At 39.4% G+C, this 25,497-nt stretch overlaps 1 protein-coding gene across 1 annotated transcript in view; it reads right to left on the reverse strand.

Annotated features, from left to right (window-relative positions):
• Positions 1-25,497, reverse strand: part of SMAP1 (small ArfGAP 1) — a 3,101,511-nt gene that overhangs the window by 2,265,993 nt on the left and 810,021 nt on the right. Inside the window, exon 4 of the mRNA XM_044063898.1 lies at positions 2,178-2,253. Within this exon, the coding sequence (XP_043919833.1) occupies positions 2,178-2,253 (76 nt within the window). The remainder of the gene's footprint in view (positions 1-2,177; positions 2,254-25,497) is intronic.

Below are 25,497 nucleotides of genomic sequence, written 5' to 3' on the forward strand. Positions count from 1 at the left end.
ATATGACGATTCAGAATTCAGAGATAAAAAAGCACCGCAATCAAAGTCTTTATGGCTTATCTACCCAGTACAGACAAATCAAGACTTTGGTAGGATGTCACTACACTTCAGCAGTTCACATTTCTCCCCACAAAAGTAGAAAACAAAGAATCTTTCCATATACTGGAATGCAGTACAATGTGTCCAGCAAAATACTTGCAAATAGAAAGACAGTCAAATGATGAACAATTATGAGACAGAAGAAACAAGTTTTCAAAACTGGAAGCAGTAGTGACTTTAACTGTTAGATAAACAGTGGCATGAAAGACACTCTCTTCTTAAACAGTGGCATGAAAGACACTCTCTTCTTTTACAGAGCGAGTATGGCAATATTTAATTGGTTGAAAACAAACAGAATAGATGATAAATGACCAATGTGAATACTTGTTAGAGTATGATTTAAAAAATGTCAACGTTTTGTGGTTGCACTTGATGTCTTTTTAGAGTACTTAGTTCAAAATAAAAATCCATGAATGTAAAGACCATCTTAAATGCTGAAAAATATATATACATTTGTAAACATGTAATCCATTCAGTGCTGCTGAGCTGCATGTGACTCTGATAGTGACCACCTGAACAGCGAAAAAAACTAACATGTTTGCTAGGCAATTAAGAGATGAAAGCAGGCTGACAGATCTTTCTTTCATATCACATACACTCACAGACAAATGATAGTCATCAATCCACCTATCACATGTCTTCGGGATGTGAGAGGAAACCAGATTACCTGGAGAAAGCACAAACACACAAGAAAGACATACAAACTCTACAAAAAGGCATCCAAGCTGAAAACCAAATTGAAGAACCTCTTTCTGGGAGGCAGCAATGCTACTCACTGTGCCAGCTTTGTATACATATACAAACATATAAAATGCAGGAAGTGTAAAAGGCATAAAAGAACAAACTACTAAAGTTCTGTTGTTTTCCAAAAATCTTCCATTATATGTCCATTACAGTGAAGGCTCTGCTAACAATATACATGTTATTTTCAGTAGGCTGATTTACCTAAGTGACAGAAAGTTCTCTCTGGCTGACTGCTATGCAGAAAGTATATGCACGTTAGTGCCTGGTACCTGGCCAGTAAAATGAAATGTGACATGACTACAAGAAAGTCAACCATTTTCAACAAGACAGAACTTTTAAAGAGCAGTTCATAAAAAAGTAGGCATTACCAGCCATAACAGCGAAGAAAAGCATACTTGACCTAGGCAAAAACACTAAAAAGTCTATTAGAATCAAGTATAAACCAGTTTAATAGTAGTTAATTTAAAAACACAATTAGCTCTTCCTTCCCTCCAGTTCTTTAAAAGCATTCTGAAAGACTTCCCAGCCAAAAGGTGTCTCTGTTCTTGCTCAACCACAGGATAAACTATACCTCCAAATATGAAAAAGCACCTATTCAGAATTTACAGCACCTTACTTTCCATTCTTCACCCACTTCCTTGCTTCAATCTACTTCTCTCCCCAGACTCCTCTTCCAAATATACCATAACCATGTTTTTTTCTCTCACTTCTTATTACAACTGCCATATACTAACTTACCTTTACTCAATAAAGTGGCTAAACTTTTTCTTAATATTAAATCGTCATATAAGTTGTATCTATTCTTAATTATCATTTCTCGTTATGTCTAATTTGGTATAATGATTTAGACTGTAGATATTTTTGTATTATTTTTGAAACTTGTAAAATTATTGTTTGTTAAAATGATTTTGTAACACTTTCAAGATTTCTCCCAGGGCTCCGCTAAAAATGGACACCTACCCAGTCAAACTTTCATGGTAATCAAATGTCAATAAATAAATAAACAAAAGAAGAATGAAACTTCTACCAAAAAAAATCACATAACAAAAGAATTATTTTGGATACATGCTGCAAACACAAGAAAAGTGAGTCCATAGTTCAAACACCAGGCTTTCCAAGAACAGTTGATGTACTACAAAGTGAATAAATCAACAGAAGGACAGACCATCATTGCTCAGTTTTTTTTTCTTTATACTTAACTATGACAATCATATTAAGTAACAACTAACTAATATTTTACTGTACTGCAAGATTTATTCACTTAGAAATAGCACAGTGTAATTTAGGTTAACAGGTCCACAAATAATTCCATAAAAAAAGTAAATAATACGTACCGTTGTTCCATTAAGAAAGCTTCTGTCCATGTATTTTTTCTTTTCATATTTATCTCTGATAAAAAACTCTACAGATCTAAACAAATAGATTAAGGAAAAAATAAACAAGTACAGCACAGCATATGTACATACAACCAATTTCAAGTGATACTTGATGTTGCTCGTCCAGTCAGGATAAAACAGACAAGCATTCGTAGGTTCTGTTCAACCAGCTTTATTATGTACAAACATATCAGGATTGAGGCTTAATAACCTTAAACTTAGACAAACTTACAAACAAACTAGCTGTCACACTCATACATGCTCACTCTCTGGCTGCACTCTCAAAATGGCACTGAAGCTAGCATGTGCTTGCTATTTATATGCACATGCTGTCCTTGAAGCGCTTATTAAAGGTACAACACACACACACATGCACACGTATGCACACACACACACACTATTCTACATCCTCCCTCTTTGAGAAATGAGTCGTGCATTATTGATGATATTAATTGACACGCAATTGATACAAATAATTCTTTGACATGCAATTATACAGAACTAAATACATATAGACAATTATGTCCAGATTGCTGTGTATTTCACACTAGGTCTGGAAATATGACCAAATTGTGTGACATAGAAATTAGAATTAGGTCTAGCAACTAGGACTGCCTCTGCTAAATGTTCAGCTTTGAGGACATCAGGAATGAAAGTAGAAGTTAAGACACCTTCTGCAACAGGAACATTGTCTGGCTTGCTTTGAGATCTAGAGTCTGTATCACAGGAACAATGCTGCGATATCGATTCTGATACAGGAAGAAGATATCTACGGTTTCTCCTGTACTCCACACCCTCAGATTCTACGAAGTAGGATCTCAGCTTGGCACATATATTTGTTACTTGACCAATCCTGTCAAAACTTCACCGTTTGTATCCTCACTCTCTCTCCTTCTTTCAAAGGATGAAGAAATCTGCTTGATTTATCACAGCTGGACTTCTGGAAAGAATGCTTTCTGTACTTGCTTATCGCACTTTAAAAAGACGTTTTTACTGTGGTTCTGTTGTATTTCTGCTGCATTTAACTGTTAAATCATTTTACTGTGTGTGCACTTGATTTATCTGCTTAAAAGTTAAAAATCTAAACTGCATTTAGTACTGTAGGCATCACACTCAAGTACGACTGCCTTTTCTGTGCATTTTTACTGTTTAAATTGCTTTTTGCTGCTTAATTTCTTAAAAAAAAAATACTACCTGTACTGTTCATTTCCCATCCTTTCCTGCACTAGAATAGTCCGGATCCCAGATCTGCTGGTTTCAGGACTTTAGTCTGTGTTTCTGAGTAGTCTAGACCTTGTTGTGGTACTGGGAAGTCTTTCAGCTTATCAGTGAGAGTGGTAAGCATTAGAGCAGCCTATCTGTCGCAACAGGAGTGGTTTCCAGCTCTGAAATTAACCTTATTGGCCATTTTGGGCTGATTTCTATCCCTTTCAACTTTCTGAGTTAAAAACCCATGCTTGCGCAGGTTTGCACTTGTTTTATCTCAGCGGATCCTGTTTGGGCATCCTGCAGACTACTACAGCACCAGAAAAAAGGAGAGACTTTTTGCTGATCTAAGTACCTTTTTTTGCTTTCTCTTAACTGTTTTTGCTTATCGCGCTTTAAAAAGCCGTTTTTACTGTGGTTTTGTTGTATTTCTGCTGCATTTTACTGTTAAATCATTTTATTGTGTATGCACTTGATTTATCTGCTTAAAAGTTAAAAATTTAAATTGCATTTAGTACCGTAGGCGTCACACTCACGTGCAACTGCATTTTCTGTGCATTTTTACTGTTTAAATTGCTTTTTGCTGCTTAATTTCTTAAAAAAAAATACTATCTGTACTGCTCATTTCCTGCCCTTTCCTATACTAGAATAGTCCAGATCCCAGATCTGCTGGTTTCAGGACTTTAGTCTGTGTTTCTGAGTGGTCTAGACCTTGTGGTAGTGGGACGTCTTTCTGCTCATCAGTGAGAGTGGTAATCAATAGAGCAGCCTATCTGTCTCAAGAGGAGTGCCTTCCAGCTCTGAAATTAACCTTATTGGCCGTTTTGGGCTGATTTCTATCCCTTTCAACTTTCTGAGTTAAAAAAACCCGTGTTTGCGTGGGTTTGTGCTTGTTTTAGCTCAGCGGATCCTGTTTGGGCATCCTGCAGACTACTATGGCACCAGAAACGAGAAGGAGAGAATTTCTGCTAATCAAGGTACCTTTTTTTGGCTTTCTTTTAACTGTTTTTGCTTATCACACTTTAAAAAGCTGTTTTTACTGTGGTTCTGTTGTATTTCTGCTGTATTTTACTGTTAAATCGTTGTACTGTGTGTGCACTTGATTTATCTGCTTAAAAGTGAAAAATTTAAACTGCATTTAGTACTGTAGGAATCACACTCAAGTGCAACTGCCTTTTCTGTGCATTTTTACTGTTTAAATTGCTTTTCGCTGCTTAATTTCTTAAAAAAAATACTATCTGTACTGATCGTTTTCTGCCCTTTCCTATACTAGACTAGTCCGGATCCCAGATGTGCTGGTTTCAGGACTTAAGTCTGTGTTTCTGAGTGGTCCAGACCTTGTTGTGGTAGTGGGAGGTCTTTCTGCTTATCAGTGAGAGTGGTAAGCATTAGAGCAGCCTATCTTTTGCAAGAGGAGTGGTTTCCAGCTCTGAAATTAACATTATTGGTTGTTTTGAGCTGATTTCTATCCTTTTCAACCTTCTGAGTTAAAAAAAAAAAAAACCTGTGTTTGCGCGGGTTTGGTGACTTTGAGCAGTGCCGCTTAGCTAGGGTTAAACTATTCCTGGTGCAATAAAGTCTGCTCTTCTGGTTTTCCCTTAGAACTAGCCAGATTCTTAATTTTAGCACTTGAATCTGTTTCTTCGTGCTCAGCACTGGTTCAGAACAGTTGTAAGCACTAAATAAGCTACAAATCATTACAGCAGTCAACCTTCCTCATTACCTAGTGGATAACAGTTTTTTGTACTTAACTTCCTCAGCTGCTTAGAGGAAAACAGCTCTAGTACTTACTTCTCTCACTTGTCTTGAGGAAAACAGTGATTTCCCAGGCATGTCCAAGGGACAGCTCCTCGTGTTCTCTCCTGTCTACCTGATGAATCTAGGCATCTTGGGGCAATATAGCAATTGCCTCATGTACACTGACAACCCTCTCCTCCTACCACCTAACACTACAACCCGTGAGAGATGCATTTATCTAGTCAAACTGGAGGCAAAGCTCTCTCAAACCAAGAATTAATGTCAGTCAAGAGGAGATGGTAAACACTTGCACCTTACCACACTCATCACTTAGTCCCACTAAACCTACACCACCAAAACCCACACATAGATACACAAAAACATTCACGGAGGCTCTTAAAAATAATCTGCCCAAGCAACAGAGACCTCAAAAGCAGAATTACAAGCAACTTTCACCCCTTAACACAACCCAAAAGACACATAACCCACAGACTCAGTTTGCCACTCAACCACAGCCCATAAGGCAAAACAACGTACCCAACTCATTAGTCATAGGTGATTCTATAGTCAGGCACACTGATGTTCCACTCACCAAATTAGACAAGGAGAAGGTTACTGTTAGCTGCCTGTCGGGTGCAGGATCTACCACATAACCCATGCACTCAGGTCACTCCACAAGTACAAATATGACTCAGTCATTGTCCATGTTGGTGTGAATGACCTGAGACGTACCTCCCTGGACTATATGAAAAGAGACATAGAAGAGCTCTCCGATATTGAAATCCAGGCAGGTTTGACCCTAGCCCTGAGTAGCATCCTACCTTTGCCCAGCAGTACAAGGACAAAATGATTGACTTCAACAATTGGCTAAGCTTCTGGTGTCACTCTAAGGGGATCCAGTATCTGTCTGCCTGAGACGACATGGCGATCAGGCCATGATACTTTGCCAGAGATGGCCTGCACCTGTCACCCCTGGGATTCCGTATACTGTCTAAGGCTCTTGCCGCCCCTATAGTGCCTTTTTTAGGCAAGGTTCAAATGACAAACCCACCACTGTAACAGATACAGGCAAGCAAAAACTGAGGGTAATGCTACTCAATGCTAGAAGTCTAAACCTCAAAATGCACTCACTCGAGGCACTCCTTAAAATGGAGAACATAGATATCTGTGCAGTGACTGAAACCTGGTTCAAGGCTCCAGAGAGCACCCCTGGATTACCAGGCTATAATTCATACCATGCCTTTCGGCCACCTAACTTGGACTGGAACACCAAAGGCGGAGATGTGTCCATATTCATTAAGGATATCCACACCTCCAGGCTAGTTGCCCAACATAATGCATCCAAAATTATCCAACTCCAACTAACTCTGGGCAAAACTGCAATCTGAATTGTAGCTTGCTACAGATACCCCACCATGCCCCAGGATTCCCACTCCTCTTTTCTTGATATACTGGAAAATATCAGGGTTCATCCAAACACCCATTAACTGGGAAAACTACTCATGTACCAACTCCTTCACTCAATGCTTTCTAGAATACATAAACTCCAATGCCCTGGATCAACTTATCCATGCCCCCACCAGGGGCAACAATATCTTAGACCTAGTCATTACCAACATGAGTGACTGGTGTTCCACACCTGAAGTCAACTCCTCGTTGGTGATCCAACCATAAGCTAATCACCATAGATATCCACATCCCATCCCCACCCCCCCCATTAAGGAAACCACTGTAAAATATTTCTCCAAAGCCAACTTCATGCTTCTTAAGACAGAAGTGGCAAACTTCATGACACCCATGCAGATGGAAAATACAGTTATGACTGTTGAATCCTACACAAATGCACTCTATAAGCACTTAGATGAGTGCATGGATTGAGCTATCCCTAACCGAACCATGACACTATCCTCCAAAAAAGGAAGCCAATCTGGTGGTCCCCTGCTATAAACAAACTCTACAACAGAAGGAAGAAACTGTTACAGAAGATTGTAAAATCCCATGAGTGGAGGAGCTCCCTGGTCAGCCTCAGTAAGAAGCTGAGATCCCTCATAAAATCCTCCAAAGCTAGCTATGAAAACAAGATTGCCACTGATTCTAAGGACAACCACAGAGCATTATATAACTATGTCAAGAATCTCAATGGCAACACCCAGATCTGCTCTCAGTTACAGCACAATAGCACAAACATTACAGAACCAACTGATATCGCCAACATCCTGGCTGATAGGTTCAGTGCTAACTTTACCCCTCTCTCACCCCCTAAAGGGCCCATATCTATACTGGAAGAATGCAGAGCCCCTGCAATCACAAACTGCGCAGGTAAAAACTGCACTCTCCAAAGCCAAGAACACAGCTTCCATGGGACCGGAGACCATCCCAGGTTGCATTCTACACGAACTTCAGAACAAACTGACCCCCCACCTAACCACCATGTTCAATCATAGCCTCACATTAGGCTTTGTACCCACTGAATTGCGCACAGCAACAGTTATACCACTCCACAAAGGGGAAGCCACCATAGACCCAGGAAACTATCGCCCTATTAGCCTGACAAGCCTGGTGTGCAAGGCCATGGAACGTATCACCATGGAACTCATAAACAAAGACACTGGTAACCTCCAAACTCTGGACCCCACTCAGTTCTGTGTTGTGAAAGGCAGATCATGCCTCCTGAACATGACAGATGTCTTTGAAACAGTCACCAAAGCCGTAGACAAAGGTAAGGCTGTTCACACAGCCTATCTTGACCTTGCTAAGGCTTTTGACACCATCCCCCACTCTGGAATTATAGATAAACTCACTATACTGGGTATAAATCCATACATCACAAGATGGGTTGCCAACTGGCTCACTGACAGAACCCACACTGTAAAAGTTGCAGACTCCAAATCTGACTTCAAACCAGTGACAAGTGGAGTACCACAGGGTTCAGCCCTGGATCCTCTCCAGTTTGGTATCTACTTCTCTGAATTAAGGGCTAACATAGAGGGCCTCTGGCTGACAAAATTCACAGATGACTACAATTTAGGTGACATAGTCAAGTCTCCAAACAACGTGCACATCCTACAAAAGGGCCTCACTGAGACAGATGCCTGGTGTCAGAGCCATGGCCTCAAGCTCAGCACCAAAAACTGTATTGTCACCCCCTTTGGTAAAATCTCTGTACCCATGAACTACCACTTAGGCGGCATTCCACTTAACGCCGAAGGTGTGATAAGAGACCCTGGTACTCAGGTGGACAGTAGTCTCTCCTTTGATAATCACATCGCCACAGTAGTCAGGAAATCCTTCTACGTGGCACACCTTATCATGAAAGGGTTCTCATCCAGGAAAAAAAAGAGGTCATTGTTCCCCTCTACTCAGCTCTCATTATGCCCATTATTGAGTACAACACCCCTTTTGGAATGTACCTTACAAGACATCTACAACAGCTGGAAAGGCCACAGAAGTACCTCACAAACAGGACTACAGGCCTCAAACAGATGCCCTATGCTGACCGTCTCAAAAAACTCCAGCTTTACTCCGTCGCATATCGCCTACTCCGAAGTGATCTCTGCCTAACATACAAAGCTATGTCAAACCCAGAGCTGTTGGACATGGTACACCTAAAGAAATCCCAATCCCTCTGAGATACATGCTCTAGGGACCTACACCTTGTCACCACAATAAACAGAACATGTTGGAGGGATAGATTCCTGTCCCAGAGACTTCCCATACTCTGGAACAAGCTACCTATCTATATCAAGCAGAGTTCTACATTAACACTCTTCAAGAAAAATCTTGATGAGTGGATGGGCAATAGGAAATTCACCCCAGAGATCACTTCTGTGGCTCTGCTCGACAGAGGCACAGGAAAATAACTTTCTTGGATGGCGAAAGCCTGGGAACCTTGTTGGCTAGGCTTGCATAAGCCCTTGAGCCGACAGCCTAGTACCTACCTATAAACCTATGTACAGCTGGGCTCTGATTGTTTCTGTTGCTCTTTGCTTTAGGCCTCAAGAAACTGGAACCGATAGGCAATGTTGTTCTGGTTTGCCTAGATAGAAGTCTCTGAGCAGGCGAGCCAAGTATATTGCCACGGGGCATGTTTCTGAGATTGAGTAAATTCAAAAAGACATCGGTATTATCACCCTTTGGCATCTCTAGTAATTGCTTTGCACTCTGTACTGCACGTTCAGCTAGTCCAGTTGACTGTGGGTATTCTGGACTACTAGTAACATGTACAAAGTCCCATTCTTTTGCAAATTTCTGAAACAACTGACTGATAAATTGGGTACCATTGTCAGAAATAACTTTGTGTAGACTAACATGGACTGGGAAATGACATTTCAACTTGGTGATAACAGCAGTGGATGTTAGATTAAGTAGTAAATCAATCTCAAACTAGTTTGAATAAGAGTCTGCCAACATTCAAATATATAATTGGCTACTGTTGTAGTTCAGGAACATGACTTAGCTGAAGTGGTTCTTTTTGCAAATGTGGTTTAGTACTATTGCATACTGAACAAGAAGAAAGTACTTTATCAATGTCTTTCCGTAATGAAGGCCAAAATACTAGTCCTCCCACCCTTATTTTGGTAGATTCAGAACCTGGGTAATCACAATGCAAAATCTGGATATATTCATGTTGTAAGGAAGCAGGAACAACAATATTAGGACCTTTGAAAATAATGCCATCTTCCATCAACATCTCATCTTTGTAAGGAAAATAAGTTTGCACTTCAGGTGGTACACTAAATTGCTTTGATGGCCATCCAACATTAATACAGTGGTTGAGCTTTTGCAAAATTGGATCAGTCTTTGTATGATTTCTCAGCTCATCAAGTCTTGTGGTAGAAAAATTACACACTTCCATGACATCAAAGTCAAAATTCTCTGCATGAAGCTGTTCAGTTGTATTTCTGGGTAAACTGGATAAGGTATCAGTCAAATAAAGAAGTTTCCCTTTTGTATAGACTATTTTGAAGTTGTACTTTTGCAATTTGAGCATCATTCTTTGTAATCTTGTTGGAGAGGAACGCATAGGCTTCTTTATAATAGTAACTAGAGGTTGGTGATCAGTTTCAATCTGAATAGCGCAACCACAGACATAATCATGAAACTTTGAACATACAAATACTATTGCCAAAAGTTCTTTCTCAATTTGATCATATTGCATTTCAGTTTGGGTAAGAGATCTAGATGCATAAGCTACTGGTCTGCCTTCTTGAAGAATAACTGAGCCAACACCAAATTTTGAAGCATCCCAGGACAGAGCTACTGGTTTACTGACATCTTTGTATCTTAATGTGGGTGGGGTGGCAATTTTCTGATTAAGACCTTCAAATGCTCTCTGGTGCTGTTCCAACCAAGATCGTGTAACATTTTTGAACATTTGCTCTCTCACAGGTGCGGTCAACTCACTGAAGTCCAGTATAAACTTGCCTAGACAGTTGACCATATTAAGACAACGTTGTAGAGCTTGAACATTATGTGGTGCTGGCATCTCAAAAATGACTGCTTGCTTGGACAAGTACAGTTGCAAGCTAGTGCTAGTAAATAAATGGCCTACATATCTAACTTCTGGTAGTCTGAATCTGCACTTCAGAAGATTGAGCTTTAAGTTTACTTCACGTACTAAGTCTAGAACTGTTCTAATGTTTCTGTCATGCTCTGCTTCACCACTGCCTCCAACCAATAAATCACCTACTATTATAGCACAAGGATAACCTGAAAAAAATTGCTCCACTGCATGTTGACTTCACTTGCAGAATGTATTCCAAATGGCATCCTGAGGAATCTAGATATTCCCAAGTAGTCAGTAGTAAAGATTTGTGATCAAGCAACACTTGCCAAAATGAACATTTTGCATCCAAACAGAAAAAACAGTGGCATTCGGTATCAGGGCTGTGACTTCCTCAACTGTGCACATAGGATGATGTGGTCTCTTTAATACTTTATCCAAATATTTTGGGTCAGTCCATATTCTGATTTTGTCTGAGCTGCTACCATGGACGACACTCATTCAGTTGGTTCTGTGGCTGGACAAATTACACTTTGCTGCACCATTTTATACAACTGAGCTTTGACCTTATTCTGCATAGCTATCAGAACTTTTCTTGCCTGTCTGACCACTGGTCTGATCTCTGGTCTAACTTCATAGAATACACAACTGGAAGTTTGCCCAACTTGTCATCAAAAATATCAGCATACTCTGAGAAAATAGCTTCAGTAAAATTGGAACTAGGATATGTGCTTATATAATGGACTTCTTTGGTAAAGGAAAAAGCAAATTCATTTTCAAACTGTGTCTGAGACCCAATAATGACTGTACAGGTCTTCATGGATTTGACAAATCTCAATAGCTTTGCTCAGCATTAAATCATCGTCACGAAGCATAATCTTTCTCACTGCTGCACTATTAACATCACACGCAAGTCTGTCCTTTATTAACTCACCTTTTTAGTCACCAAACCTACATGTTTTAGCTCTGTTTCTCAGGTCAGTAATATAATCTGCAAATGTTTCTCCTGGAATTTGATCTCTTGTGTAAAACAAATGCCTCTCTAATGTAATATTTGTCTGGGAGGTTACATCTTTCCCTGAAATTGCGTTTCAAACACTTGGGTCTTCCCTTCATTCAGCCTATACAACAATATTACGATTTTCACCTTCTCCTTCATATAATGCTGGTGCATACACAAATGAACACTCTCTTTCAATGGCTTCTGACCCATCAAGATTAAGCAAAACAAATGCCCTGGTGCATGCATCTTTGTCAGAATAAGCTGCTTGTATAAAATATCATACTCTTGCACAAATATTCTCCAATTCTCTAATTCAACTTGACTCTGTGAAACTACACAAGAGGTTTTGCTGTTTTATGAGGTTTTCAAAATTCATCTGCCATGCCAACAAATTACAGTGAAACAGCACCCAAGATCATTTTTAACTGTACGAACATGCACACTTACACATATGCCTGAAATTTATGCCAGTATTTGTAACTATGCCCAACAAGCCTCTGAAAAACTGAACTTCGCAAAATAAATCTCTTGGGCACAAGAATACTCTTGAAATTACTGTACTGTAAGAAGTCACCTTTTATCAGTGTAAGAAACATTTCAAAATAACTGCACTGTGCAAATAAACTGGGCAGAAGAAGCTCAGTAAAAACATTTCAAAGTAATTGCACTTTGCGAATAAACAGTACACAGCACACTGAAACTTTCTCAAAATAGCTGTACTTTGCTAAATAACACTTTACAGTGCAAGAAACACTCTTTAATGGTGGCACTTTGGGAATAGGCACACCCAGCACAAGAAACTTTTCGAAATAGCCATATTTTGACTGCACTTTATGAAATAGTTGCACTTTGCGCACAAACTCTTCGGAATGAATGCACAGTAATAAGCACACACTGTTAGCACTTTTAAACACTCTGAGATACTTTGAATAACTCTAGTTATGCCCTTGATATCTTCAATCAATGCAAACCAGTAATTCATGCCAGAATACAGAAGTCTGCCAAAAAACATGCAATTGCATTGCTTTATTTATGCTTAATGTGTCTTTTTTTGCCCTTATTATATTCATTTTGCTCGTTTAATCTTTTTTCATGCCCAGTATACCTCTCTGGTGCTCATTTTACTCTAAACATGCCCATTTTACTTGAAATGTGCTCATTTTGGTTTAAAAATGCTCGTTTTGCAATTCTGAGGTAATTCCAAACCCTTTATGTGCTTTTCTGATGATCATTTTATCAAATATCTTAATTTTAAACATTTTGTTTAATTAATAAACTTTTAGTGCCTCTCACTTATTTTATAATGTGGTTTGTGCCCTTGTAATGCTCCATTTTATCATTTTTGTAAAGTAAGTTGTTTGTGCAAGTTTTCATTACCCTTGGTTCATTTCCGGACCTTTATTGTGCTTGTTTCACTTAGTTTACCTTCTCTGTTAACCTCGTAGCTATGGAAAGCAGTCTCTGGAATCCTGGTTCTGACACCATGTCACTTGTCCGGTCACGATAAAACAGACGAGCATTCATGGGTTCTGTTCAAGCAGCTTTATTATGTACAAACACATCAGGATTGAGGTTTACTAACCTTAACTTACATAAACTTATAGCTATCATGCTCGCACATGCTTACTTTCTGGCTGCACTCTCAAAATGGCACTGAACTAGCATGTGCTTGCTATTTATATGCATGTGCTGTCCTTGAAACGCTTCTTAAATGGACAACACATACACAATATTCTACACTTGACTACTGGGCTGACTGCCACGGAGAACAACAATACTGCAATATAGAAAAAGTTGTGAACATATAGGTTAAATATTCAGACCTGTAGAGATAACAAAATGTTAACAAAATCCAGTTGCATAAAGCAACTGTGAGTTTCAAATGTCTGCATGCAAGTCAAACACATACCATTAAAATCCTAATAATAAATGAACACAAACCACAGTTTAAAAGCTCTTACTCACAAGCAATAAAAAAAAGAAAATTTCTAGAGAAGTAAGAAGATGCAGGTGGCATATCGCTATGGAAGTAAATTAAGAAGATCTAGAAGAGAAAATGCTGAATTAAAGTAAAAAAAAAAACAACACAAAAAAACAAAATAATATCTTCAAACATAAAAAGGCAAAACAAAACTGAATAATCTGGATAGTACACTGACTTCTTCCCAAACTGTCCTCTATAATTTCTGAATCTGGTGAATATTTGCGGCAGCTGTTCCAGCTATCTGCAGTAGAAGATTATAAAAACTTTTGATAATGGATGTGTTAGTAAGCAAGGCTTAGCATATTCATGTTTCAGGATGGTTTGCCTTACTGACATCAACACATCATATCAGTGGAAGTGTTATGCTACAAAATGTTAACACATTACTGAATATGTATTTACAGACTATTTGCCAGGCTCATTTTATAGGCCTAGGAGTATAAGAAATAGTTACATATTACTAATAAAACTAGTACCACATACAGATTTACACACTGCCTAGCATTACTGAAATTCAGACTTTGATATAATGGGCAGTTTAGGCTCCCAATCACTGCTCATTAACAAACAAAATGCCTAGTGGTTCCAAACACAGATGTTGTAGGTGGGAATTAACCCTCAAAGTAAATATGTTCAGGTCTAAAATTAATTGACAGGAGTTGTACATAATTATAAAATGTAATATGAATTAACATACTTCAGATGAAAATGGTGCCACAAGTTTAGGACAGATTACAACATAAAGGAACAAATCTACTAGATATCTCAAATCAGACAGTTCCGAAATATGATGTACTGACAAGGCAACTCAAGATAGCTAACCATTCTGTCATGCTAAATTTTGCAGCATGTAAGAGCTGCCACAGTAATACTTCTTACAGAGATTCTTTGGATGTTTTACTTACAAAATCTAAAATGCAAATCAGACTAACAGTTTGTAAGAAGCAGAAAAAAAGCTGTTAAGATTGGGTCTCAGTCTAGGGATTAACAGCAGACACTGCTGGCTGACAAACAACAGCTACAAAATGTAAAACAGCTTTAAAAGTTGTTAGATACTTCACTCTACCACACTTACAAAGAAAAATGTGGCAGAAGAAAGAGTCTAACAGTTTTTAAAGCTGTTTCTTCTTCAAAGCGACACTTTATTTTATCTGCTACTTGGCAGTGCTAAGTGCTTTACAAGCTTTAAAACAAATTTTCTTAAATTTTATGTCTTTTTATTTTATGTCTTTTTATAACAATGTTTTTCAATAAAATGTGCAAATTGAGGTGCTAACCGAATATAACTAAGGGTCAATGACAGACGTTTTTGTAGTTGCTTAAGCACCTGAAAATTCCTTGGCAAGGGCATGTACCTAACTGGAATTCCTGAGCTGTGAGATGAAAATATTCCACAAATCAAAGAATTGGACCATGCTGTGGAAATAAAAGATCATTCTCAAAAGGGATTGGAAGGAAACGAGTTAGAATTCCTTGAGATGGGAAAATCTTTATGAGACAAAACCACGCAACAAGACACAGCTCTGTCTTTTCTTCTTTAGCTTTTAGCAAGATCTTTTGAAACAACACAACAGGAGGGAAATGCAACAGATTGTGCTGATTTCACCACCATCTTCTTGAGAGGGTTATCTTGGTTCCAGGTCATGAACTAAAGTAATTGCACACTTTGTGAACTTATAAACTGGTCTCAATCTAGCTCACCTCAGGCTAAAGTCTGTGGAGGTAATAGACACTCATGGTCAATAAGCCTGTCACTGAGACGGTCTACTAGAAGACTGACAGCATTTGGAAGATGAACCGCTTGCAACAAATGGTTCACAGACAAAGCTAAATGTCAAATGTTCATGACTATTCTGTACAGACAGTACAAACACATACTGCCTTGCTTATGTTTACAGGCAGTTAGAAGACATATGTTGCTTGAAACCATTGAGAAAAACTGTTCCTATTTGCAAACTACCCCAGAACATTGTCTGGTTAAGTGACTTGCTCAGAGTTGCACAGTAGGCAAATGCAGGATGAGGGAATCAAGCTGTACACTACAGGAAGAAGCTTGTTAACAGCTTAGAGACTTAATCCTCTGGGCTAACTGCCAGACTGTTTATGTACCACATTACAACTGTACTCTCTGCATAACTTCTATGTGCAGGCACTTCTTCCTGATGTTAAAAGCTAAGAGTAATGTTAATATTTGTTCTAAGTTGATGTGCATTTTTCTTAAAACTGTGACCAAATCCTTGCACTGTCAAGTACTATAAGGCCATTCTCTAGCTAGAGTCTGATGTACCTTCCATCACAAACCTGGAAAGTAGTGGGGGCAAGAACAGTTTTCTTACAAAAATGTTGTGTCCACCTACCATCAAAACATTTTTTTTAAATCAGGGCTTCATTAAAAGAATCTAAGCAATGATCTCAGAGATTGTGTAATCAAAGTTGAAACTTCTGCATGTGAAGTCTGTTATGCTGCATTTTTTACTTTAATTTTTTTTGTCTGTTAACTGATCAAGTTCAGTGGATACACATCTCTTTTTCCTGGGTGACCCAGGGACACTGGCTGGTTAAGTGACTTGTTCAGAGATGCACAATTTGTAAATGAAAACCAACAAGACTCAAACCTAGGACTACTGAGTAAATCGTATTAACAGCTCATAGCTTTAAACCTTTAAGCTGATCTACCAAACAATCCTCATCATAAAGCTGGTTGACATATGACCCAACACTGCAGCAATCGCTTTGACAGATGTCTAAGATGCTGCTCTGTGAAACAGTATCTGTTCTCCACTCTCTCTCTCTCTCTTACATTTGAAAAATGTTGCTGTTTTAATATGCTATGGTTACACCTACAAAAAACACTTAACTATGCCGAGAGATGTTCTGACTTCTTTTTATTGACAGTCATCTTCAATGGAAAAAAATTGCCACATTCAAAATGGCCATACACTGCTGACTAAAAAGTTCTACTTTGTACTTATCTTAACGAAGTCTATCAGAAATGTTTAATCTTTTTTTTTTTAATCATACTCTTTAAACCTGTCTGGTATTTGCTGCAGAGGGTTAAAACTGTGAGCTCTACTTCTTGTGTTACAGGGTTTGATTCCTCAGCCCTCATTTGCCCACTGTGTAACATTCATCAAGTCACTTAACTAGACATTGCTCCCAGATTATCCCTAAAAAGGAACCGTGTTGAGTGGGTCTATCTAGTTAACAAATGGGTATTATTATTATTATTATTATTATTAAACTGATCATTTACATTATCTTGGCAGTTTACCTTGAAGAGTAAAACATTTAGTGCACTGATAACCTGATAACCATACCACTGGACTGATGAAATGTTTCAACAAATGCACCTTATACATGAGAGTATCCAGCAATAATCCCTTCTCCTCCCTTGCTGTTCCCAAAACCAATATGACAAAGGTTGTGAAAGTGATGTTCAAATCACTGTTCATAACTCATACAGTACTTTTTAATGTCTTTAAAACCACAAGGAATGACAGCAGGCTCTGGTAGTATTTTTAATAGATTCGCAGGTTGATAAGTATTCAAAGGCAACTGAGTCTTGTGACCATTCAAGCCATTCTTGAACTCTGCCTCAGCCCACACCTCCTTTCTCAAGAAGGGCCATACAGGTCAATCCCAGAGCAAATCTGTGGATACCCATCCAGTCATCCAGGTTATATTTAAAAGAAGATAATTGCTGGGATTCATTAAAAGTTTTTGCTTGGTGAGCAGCAGAGCTAATTACATATTTGTGCTGTGCACCACGTTTGAACATTAAGCATGATTTTGTGGCTTGCAACAGTGTTGCCGGCTAGGAAACCATGTAAAACAACACAGACAGCAAGCCTGGTTACCTCAGAGCACAGTAGCTTAACGGAATTGCACAGAAAGCCACAATGATTACCAGGGTTTAACATATAGTTATGCATATGTTCCAAACACAGTACAGGACATTATATACCGTGCACAAAATTGTGAATTCCCATTCCAAGCAATATGTACAGAAGTTGTGTAATTGATCTGTAAGGGTACATGGACTGCCATGTAAAATAAACACTTGAGGGAAGTGTATGTATTGAACAGGGACACACAAATAAATTGTAGGAATGAACACAGGGAAAGAAAACAGATGAAACAACTTAATGTACAGCAGATGAGGGCATGTCAATGTGAGACAGTTCTAGCAGGAACACCAATCACATATCAGTATGGTACAGTACGGACTGCACAGTGAAAATATATATTATATGACTGTCGTACAGGTGGCATAACAATAGGGAAGATGTCTTTGTGAGATAATCCTCCTTATATGAACAATGCAGAGGACATCTATCAGGGATGTTATATACGATTGGGGTATGGTGCATATTGTGAAGTCATGCAAATTGACTTGCCTGAATACGAGTGCAATCTCAGCAGAGGTCTCCAACAAGTAGTACACAGGTAAAGCCTCATGGGCAACAGTAAAACAAGCAAGCACAATCATAGATAATATCAGAATAATACCACCAGTACTCCCATGTCTCTACAAAACATATGTAATTCTCAGTAATCAGAGATGGTTCTGCACAAACACACTTGTACAGCTATATGGCATTTCAGCAAACTAGGAGGGTAATCATGCACACTGTACCAACACTGTAACACCTGATGGAGGTGTTAGGAGGGACACTGCTATACCTGTATGTGGCATTATGATCAATACAGGCTAGATTGGTGTGTATAGCAAATATATATGGCACAATCCACACTGTCACAAATGTCACCCATGTTGTCAGACAGTTATGTATGTACTGTGTGCATCACCAAAACAGGTATCACACATGCATCTGGTGTAACAACTTGCAGGGTGGTGTTCATCATCAGACAGTAATTTTTATGCAACAAAATGAATACTTAGGTGTGGCCAATAAGATGTGTGACAGCTCTCTGTGGCAAAAATGGCACCCTTCAGTTACACATCACTGGAAGATGTGTAGGGAGGTACATGAAGAAGAGTGCATTGTACTCAGTTATTGGTGTGATGAGGGTTGTGAGCTAAGAGGTATTATGGCCTGCGATGTGGAGGTCCTACACATACTCAGTAGTTGTGTTACATACAAGGGAGCAGTCAGCAGTCTGGCTATATGCTGGTGGACATTCCACATAACCTCTACCCCAGGAAACAGGTCACATACCATTTGGTCTGATTATAGGGTGTGATGTCTACATTATCTTTGGGTTGTGCATTTTTTTCATGATGTAACAAATCCACCCATGTTTTTCTTTCATTGCAGGTGTTGTCATGCCTGTGGCAGCAATCTTTGCTGTGTGTTGACACTGCCTGTATTATATTAATATCACAGATGGAGTCAATGATTCCCTGCAGTCTGCAATCCTTCAGACAGCTGTATGGATACAGGATGTGTATGTCATTCATGACATCTGTGACTTAAACAGTGTGCAGTAAGGGGCATAGCAGACAGCCCTTATGTACCAACGTAACAGCCCTGATCACTGGACCTGAGATATAAGCCACTGCACACATTTCAACATATTTAGATGCCATATATGTGATCCACTGGTCTACCCATGTGGTGATATAGGTGCTTATGGCCACATCTGACAGTGTTGAGTGAATTCCTCAGTTTGGATTTGTGTCAAATACCTTGGGCTTGTCAAGTTCAAAAGGATGATATTGTAGTCATCATGCATGCCCTCGATGACCTCTTTGAGGACATCTAACAGATATAACAGACATGATGTAGCATTAACAACTCACATAGGTCTGTTGCACACAACTGAAATATTACTAGTGTCCATTTAGAAAACATCCATGATGACATGTTGATCTACCTCACAGATGAGGAGAGTCACGTGTCTATACATGCATGCATCGGGTGCTGTCCCCCACCAACTCAGATGGATGCATGTTGATGTACACCTTTCTGTGGGATCACAGTCTGTTTGGAGGGTATGTTGTTGAAGTATGTATTCAACCATGTCAAGAAAGTGTATCTGCTGAGTCGAGCTATAGGCAATCTGTGATGTTGTCACAGCCCACTGATTCTGTGTGACAGGCCTGGATGAAGGTAAGACAATGCATACTGCTTAATCTTGATCTGGCCTAGGGTTTGGACACAATCCCCTACACAGGTATCATTGAGAATTTCTCCCAGCTGAGGATTAACCCTTGTGTCACTATTCGGGTTACCAACTGCCTCATTGAAAGAACACATATTGTGAAAGTTGCTGAATCAACTTGGACGAGTACAGCTGTCACCAATGGCATACCCCAGGGATCTATGTTTGTCCCTTTACTGTTTGGAATCAATTCTTCAACAGCCAGGCTACAGTATACAGCCTTTGACTTACCATGCTTGCTAATTTTTGCATATTGGGTGCAATCACTGAGTCCACCAATGATGATAATATACTACAGCAGGGGCTAACACAGAAAAATGATTGCTGATAAAACCACAAGATCTATAAATAAATACAACAATGTCTTTATTTTGTCCTTCTGCAAAGTGGAATTCCCTGCTAATTACAGAATTGATAACACTCCCGCTAAGCTGAAACCTAGCGATGCAAGATTTAAGAACACAAGTAATAGCAATCTGAACTTCGACCATCTAGTATTCACAGCGGTATGGAAAGGCTATATTGTGCACATCAAAAGTCACTCCATCGTATTCAGATCTGATGATTACATAACAGCACTGTACTAGAACATCACCAGAATACTAATAGAGCATAATGCTCCCTTTTGCATGCATTTCACCAGACACATGCAGCAGCTGGAGATACCACAGGGGTTTCTCACCAAGAAATGCCATGATGTATATGAATAAACTGAAAGCAACGTCACTGCAACCTGTATCGTATAGGAGGGTCTATATTATATCATAACGCTTAAAAAAGCGAACGCTGATTGATCGACCTAATTTAAGCGAAAGCTTACAATCTCGAACTGTCAGATCAGCGATTTTTTTCCCAAGGAAAAAAATCACTGATCCAAAACACATACACACAACACAAGCACACCAAACAAACAGAAATCCACACACATGCACCTAAAATCTGATACCTAACCCAACACTGAACTATGCACACACCACTAACTACCCACTTACCTTAACCCAAACTCTAACCCTAAGGTCCGTCACTATCGCACACTCACCTCACTTGCTCCCTAACCCTAACTCACTTAAATCTGCCCTAACCCTCATGTCCACTCAATCGCACACACACCTAACCTGAGCCCTAACCCTAACTCACCTAAATCACCCTAACACTCACATCCACACAATCGCACACTTACCTGAATCTGACCGGTAACTTTCCACCATAACACTGAAAATACCGAAGCAACAGAAACAGACAACCGAATTCTTTCCCTAGGAAAAAATTTGAGTTTCTGCTGCTTTGATATTTTGCAGTTTCGCGAAAATAAGTTTGATCAATCAGCGTTCGTTTTTTTAAGCATTCGAGGATATAATATAGACCCGTATAGGATGAGGTGACTTCTGCCTTTCCTACAGGTCAGTCTCTGACCATGCCCTGGTGGGAACAGTGCATATCCACAAATCAGATATAGCTAATGACATCAGCAGTGTCTGGTGAGGAGAATATGGTAACAGCAGTGTCCCACATGCTGGTGGAAAAGGCTCTTTCTAATGTCATTCAAGTGCATGAACACACACATCCCAGTTGACTGCAGTGAGAACAGAATCCCTAAGTACAGAGACTACAGAACTATGTATTTAAGGCAAGTGCCACAGCTCAAGTCTCACTTGGAGTGACTCAGACAACAATTTACAGGTGATGAAATCAGCAGTGTCTGGTAAAGATAATATGGTAATAGCAGTGTCCCACATGGTGTAAAGGGCTCTCTCTAATGTCAAGCAAGTGCACATGCATGCGCACGTACACACACACAGACACACACACACACACACACACACACACACACACACACACACACACACACACACACACATACACACACACCAGTAGACTGCAGTGAGAACAGAGCCCCTTACCCAAGTACACAGACTACAGAGTTCACTACTTTATGCAAATGCCACAGCACAAATCTGATGTTTACAAGATTGTGGGACAACTTACAGTGGATGACATCAGCAGTGGATGTTGGAGAGATGATGTTGGGAGGCCTGCATGAAATGGATGTGTAGGCATGTTCAACTGTGAAGATAATTCTAGTTCTGCATGTTACCAGATTGATGTGCATTGCATGTCACACTTTTGTTATTAATGTATGTAGTGTAGTTGATTTATTTGTGAACAAGTACTGAGAGACCAGGGTTGCAGTGCAATGGGGAAGGTAACATGTCTGCATTGTAAATACGTGGCACATTGTTAGACAAGGCCTTCAATTTATGTTTCCACATGTAGTTTCATGGCATGAAGAGTAAATAGACAGTAAACACTAATACATGCTAATATTGATTTTGCATAGCATGAGGGGTTTGAGCAACAGATGGCAAAGAGTTTGCGCATGTGAGATACACATTTCCATTATTTTCCCTGTTTGTGCATAGTTAACCAGTGAGCAAATGTGGGTCTCATTGCTAAAATTCTGAGAGTTAGTACTGAATGTATGAAACACACCTGCTGCTTAGCCGACACTGAAGCAGCAGGTGTAAATGCACTGACATATTTCTTTTTGTGTCCAGATGATACTGGGCTCAAATCCAGGTGCATCTAATACTTTAAAATAAACAGTGATAATGCAATGACATTATTCTTTATAGTCCATTCAGCATGTGTTACTGTGTGTTGACTTAGTGCAGTGGTATCAAGCAGCATTGCGCGATGGTAACCAGAGCATTGTAGACCCATTCACCGTTGCTTGTCATTGATGTGCAATGCCAAACACCAAACAACCGCAGAGGCCAAAAAGTGAAGGTATCCATTGTGTTCTCTGGTACTTATGTGTGCTGTGGGTGATTCTATTTTTTGGCCAGATTATAGGTGTTAAAATGACGCAGATAGGAAAGTGGTGAAATGGGGAGCAAGCAAGGAGAAGTATAAAGGGAAATCAATACAGGAATGTGCAGGAAAGAGGTAGGAAAGAACCAGCGATCTATTTCAACAGTGTAAACTGAAAATATGTGCAGAATATTAGCTGAATTTGGACTGTCACCTCCAAAAAGAGGGGTGACAACAAAGTAATCATGTTGTACAGCCAATTGGACCAAACCAAGTGTGTCAAGAAGAAATGTGTCAAATGGAGAGCTATGTTTGAGGTGATTTTTTTGTGGGATAGGTGCCCATTTTTTTTAATTCAGTAAGAGAGGAATGCTAGGTAAGGGATGTTATTTCTGGGTCAGGTAAATTGGGTAGGTGAGGGAAAAATGGAAAACAAACAAGACAAAATACAGGGATGGTTAGGAACACCATGATTAGGGTGAGGGAGGGGACAATCCAGGCTCATGCCTGTCAAACATGGAGATGGTGATTAGTCCTCACCCATTGGACTGTCATCACTGTCCCCTTACTCCTTTGTTGGCTGGAGTGCTTGACATCTTCTCCTCCTACATGCCATGAGGGAGAGCAGCCTCTCTATCTGGCATAAGTGTACATCAATAGCGCAGTGCACAACTCTATGCACCAACCCTGGCATCTCCTGGTGAGGATAGAATCCCCATCTCTGTCACTACTCCTAGAGAGTACCACAACACCAGCTGCCAGGCAGTACTTCTACAGGACACAGGTAGTGCAGGGGCAGCAGAGGCAGTGCTGCCAATTTGGGTTCCAGATGTGCTGGGCATCAGTGGTGGAGCAGGGGCAGGCTAATCCATTGGGGATGGTCTACCTTGCTGTGCTGTGAAGCACTTAGTGATTTGTTACAGATGGATAACACTGAGATATTTTGACAACCCATAATAGAAAATAAAAAAGAGATAAGAGTTGGGGTGAATGAACAAAAAAGAGATAAAATTATTACCATCATATGTGACATACAATGCATTAATGAAATTATACAACTATTGTATCTGAAATATTACATTTAAGTATACATCCTAACAACTACACACTATAACTACAGGTTGCTGAAAGTAATCCTTGAAATGTGTATATACTGCACATATGCTTGGTCAAATTATACACATTACAGTTAGCAGGACATTTATGCCACTTGTACACAGTTTAATGTATGCAATATTATTAAAGAAATGCAATACTGTATAGTTATTACTCACAGTGTTTGAACCGACAACCTCTGACTACAGTCTTATACTTGACTCCTAAAGTTGGTTTGTGTACAGACTAATGCATTGATACTTGCTTTTAAAGTCAGGATATGCATGCTCAATTTTCTACAACTGTACAGAAAACCCAAACACTACCTTTAACTTTTAAAGCTACAATAATACTTTTCTTGTCCTGCATACATACCACTTGCTTCCCTCAGTCTCTCCATTCGACTAGCATGAGCCTGGCGACTAAACTCTGTTTCAGCATTTGCTGTGGAAAGAACAGAACAGCATTATTCATACCAGTCTTGCCTACATTTAGCTTTCCATGTATTAAAAATACTCTTTTATTAGCATACTTACACAGTTGTGGGATGTTACCAGTTTGAAACTCAGTCAACCATTGCTTGACAGTATCCATCTTGCGTCTTTATAGGTCGTTAAATGGTGACTACACTGTTCTGCAGTGTGTGAGATGCAAGTCTCACTAGATGCAGCCTGAGCCAAACTACTCCAAGCCTCACACTTGTACTGGGAGCCAGAATAGTCCCACTGCAGAAGCCTTTGGCTGTGGCAATTTACCAGGAGTCCAGTAAATATTCTGGTCTCCTGAGCATCCCACCTATGTGCTTAAACTGAGCACTTTACCCTCTAATGCCAGACATGTCTAATACTAGAACGAGGGCAATGGCAACTGATTTCCCACCAATTCCTGTTACTGCATTTACTGGTAGTACGTAAACTCCAGCAATGATGCCAACCATGTTTGTATGATGTTAAGCAGAGAGCTGCAGTACCAATTAGGTAGGACATGAATATTTTAAATTTGAAGGTTAATCTGACACTTGACCTTAGTTTGAGGCGTGTCTGCTGCTGTAGCTTAAAATATATTTTGAAAATTGGACGATAATTGTTAGGTAAGTTAAGTTTACAGACATTCACTGAGGGCATAAATTTTATGACCTGACTCATTTTTTTATTTATACACTGATAATATTGATTTTTAAAGTGTGGGATTCTAAACTAGACAAAATGGACAAAACATTTTCATTCATAGCAGTGATTTTCCATCTTTGCAACAGAAGTGCTGCTCAGACATAGTTATGAATCATTCATAAATACAGCTGAAATTCTGAGGTTTTACAGTGTATGTGTGTGACCAGAAAAGGTTCTTGTATATAGAACTAGTTATGTACATGTCTTATTTAATTGTGAAGGCCAGCTGAGTCCAGACAGCAGAATTATACTTACAGAAATACAGTAGACAGTATACCCTCTTTCATACATCTGAAAACACAACAAAGGTGGCTTAGCTCTCATACCCATAATTCATATCAGCTCCACTATCTAAAGTGTTATACGTGAAACTGAATATAATGGGAAATGGAACAACAGTAAAATGGCTGGAATGTCCTGTATTAGAACCCAGGACAATGTGTATGGCAGCCGTAGACTTAACACCTGTTGCCACAAGAATGTTAAAATAACACTTGTATATTTTTCAGTTCACTACTATAAACTAGACTGTCCCAACAGTAAAAATGGGTTGCACACCCTGTACTAGAACCCAGGACCATTTGTATTCCAGTCCTACACTTACACCTGCTGCTACAGGAGTAGTTACATGAGTTTCATAATTC

This window comes from Protopterus annectens, chromosome 2.part2 (assembly GCF_019279795.1).
Source record: "Protopterus annectens isolate FY-2018-M chromosome 2.part2, PAN1.0, whole genome shotgun sequence".
Classification (NCBI taxonomy): domain Eukaryota; kingdom Metazoa; phylum Chordata; order Ceratodontiformes; family Protopteridae; genus Protopterus; species Protopterus annectens.